Source organism: Hirundo rustica, chromosome 3 (genome assembly GCF_015227805.2).
Source record: "Hirundo rustica isolate bHirRus1 chromosome 3, bHirRus1.pri.v3, whole genome shotgun sequence".
Taxonomy (NCBI): domain Eukaryota; kingdom Metazoa; phylum Chordata; class Aves; order Passeriformes; family Hirundinidae; genus Hirundo; species Hirundo rustica.
In genome coordinates, this window is record NC_053452.1 from 31,503,756 (window position 1) to 31,513,668 (window position 9,913).

Sequence of the window (9,913 nt, forward strand, 5' to 3'; positions counted from 1 at the left end):
ATAACTGAGAGCTTACCATGCAAGACTTAGGATAAAGGATGCCTTGCTGGGGCCTGATCAAAAAATATTTCTAAGAGCAGTATTCCCCACCACAAGTGGCAGCAAAAACTTAACAGGTAATGTACAGTTAAGTATGCTCTATAGACATAATGTGGTCCTCACCAGTGTTATTAGTCTTGAAACCTTCCGTTCTCTTCTTACTATTCGTGTATTTAGTGTTCAGAAACTCTTATTCTTGCTAGACTTTAAATGTCAAGGCATAAGGACTATCTACTTTACTTCACTTGTGCACAGAAACAGACCACTTCTCTTAATTTGGATGAAGATGCAGCTGAAGCCTTTGGCTAACTTCAGGCAAGTCTCACATATAATTTACAAATATTTATCCATATTCATGCTGAATTGATGTGTTAAAATGACAACTTACATGTTCAATTTGTCTATACCATATCATAAGTACTTCCTCTAGCTGGTGAACTGTATCATAATTGTCAGCAGCTGCAGTTATTTTATCAAAGGTCTGGAGTTCAGAAAAATTAATGTAATCTATTTTTTTCAACTCAACTGTTCCTTCAATGCTTGCTGCAGCACCTGAGAAAAAGGAAATTACAATTTAGAATTACAATTACAATATAGAATTACAATTAAGACTTTGAAATACATTTCCACCAGTCAAAGCAATTTAAACTTGAAAATATACATCTGCAGTCAGTGTTGTTTTGATTTAACAGCAATTTACAGCAGGCATGTAAAGCAGAAATAGCTAATCTTAAATGCAGTGACACTCCTTAAAAGCAACATGTCACTACTTTCTGAAGAAAATAATCCACCCATGTAAATATTTTGCAAGTAACTGATAACTTTATTTTTCCTTGCAGACTGTGTAAAGTTCTTCATCTATGCATTACTGCCTTTAAATGGAAATCCTTAAGCAGAATTCCTCTAGTGTGTCTCCTAAACGCAATACTTACCTCCTAAAAATGAAATATATTTCTTAATAGTTTCCACAAATTTCTGCTTGTCTTTTGTATCCTCTTTGGACTGACCTAAATTACCCCAATTACTTGTTTCAAGGATAGCAGGGAGAAAAACCTTTTCTATTACATCTTTAACACCAGGTAGGAGTCCATCAGAGGCATCCAAAACACCAAAGGAAATTTCCTGCAGTGTAAAAATATTGTTGTTACCAAAGCAGTAACTTACACTAGAAATAGTATTATAAGTTCAACGTATTTTTATAAAAGCACTCCAATATGCCAAACAAAACTTTAAGGAGAGAAAATCACTACATAAGACACCTACAGTGTGTCCATAAGATAGCACTTTCAATAGAAAAGAGAAGTCAATAATTATTTAATACACTTTTTAAAAGCTGTCTGGTTTTGCTTTTGTTACATCAGTTATTTATTTATCACACAGAGTTTGGAAATTTTTAAATGGTAGAAAGATGTCCTCACCCACAATTAGGCACTAACTCATGAATTGCAAGTAGCAAAAACCTCTCTGAATGTCCTTACCTGAAATTATATTAGAAACAACTATCTGACTAAATATATATTACTTTAAGTTGACTTTTTCCTACTCTCTTAAACAAAACTTTAAAAGGTCTGACTATTTCTAATATTCCAGTATTTTAAATGTCCTTCAAATAATCAAGTATTCTCATATATCATGAAACAAGTTTCCTAGAACATAAATGTCCTTCCTTTACCCCTTCAGTATTTGGAATTAATTGGGAAGGTATCTGATGGAAAAGTAATATTTATGACCAATACTGAGGCCTTCAATAAAAACAGACCTTGTATCTCACTTCTAATAGTTTTTTTCTCTTTCACCTTCTTAGTTCTCAAAAGGAGTGGAATATTTTAATATTAAATAAAAGGCATGTAAACCAACAATGGATTTTCTGTCTGAAAAATTTGAAATAATACTAATTACAAGATACATCGTAAAACTATTAGTTATCAATTTACAGTCCCTTAAGCACTGCCCAAATACTAAGACGTAGCTATGAACATTAATGAAGCCCACACTTATATAAGAATTTGTCTTGTAAAGCAGGAAAACTTATGCCATATAATATACACAGGATAAATGTGTATTTTTTATTTTATTTATCAAAACACATAAACCAGAAAGGTGCAAGTAAGCTTTTTGTCTCCTGGTATTTGCGATAAAGTCTTCTTCTCAGTGTTTCCTTCTAGTTTAGGGATTTTGATCACAATTCAAATGTACTTAGCAGCTTTAACCTCTTGAAAAATATCAAGGTGAATGAGAAATCCGTGTTTATTTCTTTAACAAGAATCCTGTAAGACATTAAATTCACAAATATTTGCTGAAGAGACACAGCTATTTGTTGTTTACCCAAAATGGAGAGCAAAGCAGATACCAGTAACTTTAGTTACGTGACAACAGTGAAAAAAAATAATGGAACAAAAACCAGCTGCTTTTAGAGCTTTTCATTTTTAAAATATATGAGAGAGTACCTCATGTATAGTTTTTTCATTTATGGACGTGTCATTCTTATAGCGAACAAAAAATAAGCAGAGTCCTTTTATCTTGTCTGGTGTCTTCTCCAGATAAAATTGCAAAATTCTCCCTCCTTTTTCAACACCTGGAATTATCCGACCACACTCTGAAAAGGAATTTCATAGGTACGACTCTTTTTAAAAATGAGGGTATTATAAAATGCTTAAAATCAATATAAGGAAATAAAATTGAACATATAAATAATTTATTGTCTTCTTTTGACAGAGAATAAAACCCAGCTGTAGAGGTTTCACATTCACTAAATGTTGGTCTTGGTACTTACTCTTTCTGTGGGAGAGAGACTAGGAGAAAAACAAAGCAGGCTCAGCCTTAAAATTAACAAATAGTTTTATTTACATACACTAAAAGAATAGGAAAAAAAGAAAGTTGGAAAAAAACCTAAAATGGAATGAAACTTCAAAAACACCCTTCCCTCCCCTTACAAACTGTTCACTTTCTTACAGAACAACATAAAGAGACAAAACTTGTAATTTTCAGTCAGTTTCACTATCTGACAATAGTCTTTCATCAATTCTTTAGGGGAAGAGTCTCTCTTAGAGTCATGGATCCCACTGACAACCTAGAACAGTTCTCTTGTGGGTTTTTTAACTGTCACAAAAACAACCGCCTGGAGAAACCTGCCTTTGTGACCCTTTGTGACTCTCCCAGGAGCAGGTTCCCAAGCTGCTTATGGGTCATGGGTCTTAGACTTCTGCATACTGGGGTGTCACCTTTTAAAGATAAATAACTCTAAAGCAAAGGATTCTTCACCTCCAGGTACAGAGGTATCTTCTCACTTCTTCACTGGTGCAGGGGGCTTCTCATCTTTATCTCCGTTCAAGCATCTTACAGGATATTACTTAGTTCATCACAAACACCTTTGCTTCAATCTACACACAAATTAAAACAATCCTCTCCCCAAATGCATATCTTTCCCATGATTTAAAGGAATGACCTAAATACAGAGTTCATTTCCATGGCTCAAGTAAGAATAGAACAACCAACTCTTCAACACTCTGTCCCAAGAGTCTTTTCACTCTTGCTCTACTGACTTCATGCTGTTTCTTCTTTATGTTCATTCTGTCCTTTCTTACTCTCTCAGAGAAGGGCCAAGCTCTGGAAGCTTCATGTTGCTAAGAAAGAGTTAAATCTGCCCGGAGTCTTTGTCTCTCTCTCTCTGTAGCTTGTGGTATTAGATTTTCAAGGCCACACTGGTGAGGGAAGAAGAACTCACAGAAGCATCAGAGATTGGAGCACCCGGGCAGTCCGGAATCACAAAAAAAACAGGCAGGATCATAAATGCCTTCTCAGCCCACCCCTCGGTGTAAATTGGGGCGGCCTCAGCCTAAATGGTGCCCATAGCTCTTATCAGCGTCCAGCAGGGATCTCTCCCTGCTCCAGGGAAGTTTGGAGGAAGTGGTTGTTGTAAAGCAGCAATCTCTCCTTCCCCCCAACACCCGGGAGCCGATGGAATCCGGCCAGGCCTCAGGCCAGCTCCCCCCAAAAAGGGGGAGCAGCAGGCCCAGCTCAATGTTACCTGTCTCTCTCTGGCCAAAGGAAAGAAGAAAAAGGACCCACCCACAGGAAATTCATGGGGTTTTATATGGAACTTCCCAAAGTTGCAGCCAACAATTTCAGTGGTTAGAACAGACAGCAATATTCCAACTAACTCTCTGATAGGTTGCTGTCTCTTCCAAAGAAATTCCCAGGTCCTGACCTGGAGAATTATTCTACATTCTTCTATAACTAAAAAACCAAACTGTACTAACCCATGACACCAGCATAATTTGTAACTGCAATTAATCACACGATTAGAAAACTACACCAAACGTATAATGTGTATCTTACAAACTTATTTGAGCACATTGTAATGCACTGAAAAGGGAATTTGCTCAGGCCATAGTTCTGAAACAATTTGATGGTACCAAGGTACTTTATTTTCATTTATTCTACCTAAAAAGATGTCAGGTCTAAGTGAGAAAATAGAAACTACAACATGGCCTTAAGTCCTCTGTGGATATATTCCTATGTAATTTGATGGCACAATATAAATAAGTAACAATACAATTAATGATTCATTAGGAATTTAAGACATTACATTCTAATTCTCTACCACATGTGAAACCTGAAAATTTTCAAATATTTATAATAAATGAAAATTCAGAGACAGGTTTTATGAAAGTGCTTTCTAATTAACTCATTTACTCAGGTAAAACTCATGTATGAAAAAGCCACCAATTCAGTACTTCAGGGTAACACTTTATAGTCTTTCTTCCGGGAATGGCTAAACTTGAGATTTATTTTTTTCCTAAACAATTTGACTTGAAGCAAGCATTCAAAATATGCATTTTCAGTCAGAGTGAACAAGCAAAAGCAGATTTTACTCTGAGAAATCTCAAACAAAATGAACAATAGAAAGCACTGTTACACATGTCTGTATTATAATTGCTAAACACTTACCTACTCCTCGTACATTTCCTTCTTGATAGAAAATTTTCAATGATTTTTTTCCTCCCTCGGCAAAAAAGGAATCAAAGGGATCAAACTGTTGAATCAAAGTGTGAATACATGTTACTCAAAATATTTTTATGTGCCTTTCAGACGTGCAAATCTAATTTGACCATGCTACTGTTTAAAGTTTCGTTGGCTTGCAATGTTTATCTTCAAATACTGTGAGAAGATAGAAAGTGTCCAACTGAAGGACACGGTAGTGAGTTTCTGTTCTGTTTCCTCCACATCACAAAAAAAGGGTCAGAAGTTTAGCAAGCATGTGTGAAGATGCATCACCTGTTCAGGGACATACTTATCACTGGATGCTCCTGACAGGAACTTAAATAAAGTGCTCAAAATTGAAATTGCTTAGTGGGTCTTTCAAACATTTTCATAATATTTAAATGGTGCAGGATTAATCTTCCTTCTTATTACTAACAACATGCTAATTTTCAAATGCTCTCATAAGTTACACATTTTTGCAGGACAATTGAAATTTCAGTGAGAACTTGCCTAACAAAGAAAAGTAATTATAATTAGAACATAATAGAGTCAGTCTGAGATGGATGAAACTGTTTGGAACTGGTAGATGTGAAAAGAAATCCTTCAGTCAAAATAACCACACTATTTATATTTACTTGAGGTAAGAAAGATAAAAAAGCCATAATCAAAAACCTTGGGGATGTTTGCAAATCTACCAGGAAACTTAGCTGAAAGATTTAGTCAGGTATCCTTTTAGAATGATTGTGTGCATCAGTAATCACATTTTCTGGTAGAAACAATCAAAATTATGGATAACACTTCCTATGAAAGGGGTAATCTGCTACATATTTTAACTAATAATTTAAATCAACAGGCATAAAGAACAGACTCACCGTAGGGATGTCCAATATCATTTCTTCCACAGTTGGTAAGTCTAAGCCTGCAACGGCACCGAGAACTTCAAATATATATTTATATGAAGCATTAAGTTTTGCTCTTCGATTTTCTCTTGCTTTTTCATATTGAACCTAAAACATTAAACAAGACTTTCAAGGTAAAAATACACAAAATATACAACAATGACCTGCTACTTGCAACTAATGCTGAAATCTACTGTCTTATATTTATTTACAGTTACAAAATGCCTTAATCTTTAAAAATACCTAATTTTTCAGAGGCTAACAGAAGAACAAAATATTAAATATTATTATAAGATGTGAAGTCCAATCTGAGGATATGTCAAGGAAAAGCAAGCATTAAGATAGTACAGTTAGATTTTAAGATTTTTATGGGACATTAACTGGTTTCCTTGTTCATGATGAAAATGTCAATTTATTAGATTAATACAGAAAGGTTAAAACATCTATTTAAAATAAAGTATCTATATATGGGTAAATATTTGCAGGAACTAAGTTGAGTACAGCTTTGCTTCAGTGTATATTATTCAGTTAATATCTCCTGCTTCCAACCTCTATTACTTTAAAGTTTTAAAATATTAAAAACATGGAAATTTTTATTTCTGCCAGAAATAATTTAGTAAAAGAACTGAGTTTATACAAAAAATAAACAAACAAATAAATAATTTAAACTAATTATTAATATAAACTAAATTTTATAATCTGAGGAAAGAATCAGAAACTTATAACCTTTCTTGTTTTGAAACTTTGCAGACTCGGAACTCCACTAGGGCGGTAAAACTTAGACAAACTTTGACTTCCAAAAGAACGAGACCGTTGTGAGGAGGAAATGCTCCCTAGTCGTTGAGTAGATCTGGTTATATCTTCTCCAGTGGCTGAACCCTTTTTAGTATTTTTTTGTACCCCTGCCATTTTAAAATCTGAAATTTGAAAAGAGAAAATTATGCTTATAACAATCCAGACATTCCAAGTCTATTTTTTCCAGAAGGCAGGAGCATTGCAAACCTGACTTTCCAGCTATGTAAATTTAATAGTCTCACCAAGACATCTTCTAAAAAGTTTTTTAAATACCAGATATTTATATACATTTTTATGATAGGTTACAAATGTCAAGATGAAGATTGAGACTTTTTTAAAAACAATTTTTAATACATGTGCACTTTGTGAATACCTCTCTATATAACAAATACATTTCAAAATACAAATAATTTAAGTGCATATCTGATTACTGAGAAATAAAAATGGTTTCAAATACAAACAACTTATTTAAATTTTAGTTTCGAAAATATATACCCAAAATCAGCAACTGAGCTTACAAAAACACTTGCATACACAGAAATTGCTATTCTGCTCAGCAAACTATTACAATAAGGATCAAGATAAGGATCAAGAATTCCTTAGTAGATCATATGAGGCCTAAGGGCAGCCTACCACTGCTGTAACGGTGTTATCTACTCTCTTTGTAACTATTACCTGATTTAGGAAATAATAATCAAAGGTGAGGCTGACATGATAAGCAACACCTGAAGAGCAACACCTCTAGTACATTACTAGCTCTTCATTTTTGCCCATGTAACGGGTGACAAAAAGCTGATGTTCTATGGTTTCAGGCATGCAATCACATGCTATAGAAAGTGTTCATCTCTTTCTTGAAGCAAACATACCATGAAAAAACCCGAAAAACAAATTTAGGAAAGCCACACAAAAAAAAAACCCCAAAAACAAACAAACAAAAGTGAAATGTAAATTAGTTATATTTATGTCTTTTTCTTCATGTTTCTATGACTGGCCTGGTCATCTACAAGGTTAGGAGTGGTACTTTCCTCCTTGATTATTCCACTCAAGTGGAATAGGTTGGATGCTAATTTCTGCCTTTTAACTTGTTCGCTTTTAGCTGCTTCTTTCCCCTAAATCACTAGATGAGAGAGGTAGAGCTCTTGCAGCTTTCTTGAAAAAACCCACAAAGACTGCATTGTATCCTGGCATCATCCCTGGCTCTCCAAAATATATACTTAAGACACCTGTTGGATCATGTGACATTCTCACACTTTTCAAGAACCTGTATGAGCTCCATCTGCCCACCTCTCCCGGCTGAAATAACAAATATGCTTTTATGTCAAAAACTCCTTTCCTCTACGATGCCCCAAACATCCTCTACAGGACCTGTTCATTCAAGGAAAGTAGGTCTGGCTTCCAGCATGCATCATCTATCTTAGGAGGGTTGAAGGAGCATGAGAGAGAGGGAAGAAGCGGAGGATTCCCAAGCGCTAAGCTTTGGGAATGCAGCCTTCCGGCTCTCTTCTACAAAGCTGAGCTGCCTTAGCCGGCACTTCAGCTGTGGCAGAGATGCGGCGAAGATCCGCACCGACCTGGCCGGAGGCGGGTCTCCTCGCAGGGCGGGCAGCGGGGCGCGGTCTCCCTGCAGCGCAGCGCCCCCCGGCGCTCCCCTCAGCGGGCGGGGCGGAGCGGGGCGGAGCGGGGCGGGCGTTCCAGGCTCCTCCGGTCGGGCGGAGGGGCCGGGCCGGGGCCGGTACCGGTACCGGGAGCCCGTAACGGCTGCGGGCCAGGCTCGGGCCGCGGCTCCAACGCCCGCCCGGGAGCCGCGGGCGCGGGGCTTAAGGGGCGCTGCCGGCGCCCGCCCGCTGTGCCCGTGCACGGCCGGCCAAAATTCGACCCCCAGAAGGCGAACCGCCCTTCCACCGTAAGGATCTCGTGCACCTGGAAACCGCTCGCCCGCGCGGTTGGAGTGGTTAAAGGTGCCTGGGGAAGTTACTTGAGCAACGCAGACTGAGCTCTGCGTTGCGAAAAGTGCTTTGCTCTGGATTATAAAACGTGTCGGGTTTTAATTATTTTTTTCCCCCCACACAGTGTATTCAATCCTGGTTCTCATTCTGCATTTTTGAGAGAAATATTATCCTTCACTCTTAGGCCTGAAATTATATTTTTATACTACAGGACAATGCGTAACTCCAGAGGGCAAAGAGACGACTGAAAGGGGGTCTCATCAATGTGCATGAATATGTAAAGTGGGGCTGGGAAGAGAGTGCCACAAGGATGTTTCCAGGCTCTTTGCGGTGCCAAGAGATAGGATAAGAGCTAAAAGGCAGAAAGTGATGCACAGGAAGTTCCACCTGAATATGAGGAAGTTCTTAATGTGGGGATGACTGAGCCCTGGAACAGATTGCCCAGAGAGATTGTGGAGTGAACCTCACTGGAAGTATTCAGAAACCATCTGGACACAATCCATGTACTCTGGAGTAACACTGCATGAGCAGGGCGATTGGAACAGATCCACTGTGGTCCCTTCCAATCTGCCCGATTCTGTGACAAATGCTACTTGAAATTTTTCCCAGCATGTGGAGGCAAAAGCAGAAATGAACCTCTGTCAATACTAAACCAAGGCTGCCATAAGTATGATAACAAGGCAAGGCCAGGATTGCCAAAGAGTCTGATACTGCCAGGACTTACAAAAGCAGCACCGTTCCAGTGGGGCTGGGTTATCAGCTGTGTCTGCTCCGGCACTGGTGTGGTACCCTCGGACGCCCAGTGGCAACCGGAGGGATGCATCGTCAGGTCACCGTAGGGCATCCTCACTTTCATGCCATGCTCCAGCTAATGCCCCAGCCAGGGAAGCTCCTTCCCTTTGGTACTTATGTTGTCCTGAACGCGGGCTCGTTACCTGTGCAGTATCAATTCACACACTGAGGCAAAATATTTCTATTTTTTATTCTGGTTTGTTCCAAGGAGGGGGTTGGATGGCAATGCACAAAATGCTGGCTTCCCCAATAATCAAAACTTTGCAGTATTTATAAATTTCAACAACAACAAGGGCATCAGCATTCATTGGTTACAAATTACATAACTTTGCTAATAATTAGTGCTCAACCTGGTAATTCCTAGTTATATCTCTCACTTCTAAAGCTAATTAATCCACAGGTGAATTCTTTCTTCCATTTGAGTCTGGGGTCCGTTTTGAGTAGGGGTCAGTGGTCGTG

The 9,913-nt window shown here is 38.0% G+C and overlaps 1 protein-coding gene across 1 annotated transcript in view; it reads right to left on the minus strand.

Moving 5' to 3' along the window:
* Nucleotides 1–7,340, minus strand: part of DNAH8 (dynein axonemal heavy chain 8) — a 129,423-nt gene extending 122,083 nt beyond the window's left edge. Inside the window, 7 exon segments of the mRNA XM_040059978.1 lie at nucleotides 428–591; nucleotides 972–1,161; nucleotides 2,487–2,635; nucleotides 4,990–5,074; nucleotides 5,895–6,029; nucleotides 6,648–6,838; nucleotides 7,212–7,340. Of these exon segments, the coding sequence (XP_039915912.1) occupies nucleotides 428–591; nucleotides 972–1,161; nucleotides 2,487–2,635; nucleotides 4,990–5,074; nucleotides 5,895–6,029; nucleotides 6,648–6,830 (906 nt within the window). The 5' untranslated portion in view covers nucleotides 6,831–6,838; nucleotides 7,212–7,340.
* Between the last annotated feature and the right edge of the window lie 2,573 nt (nucleotides 7,341–9,913).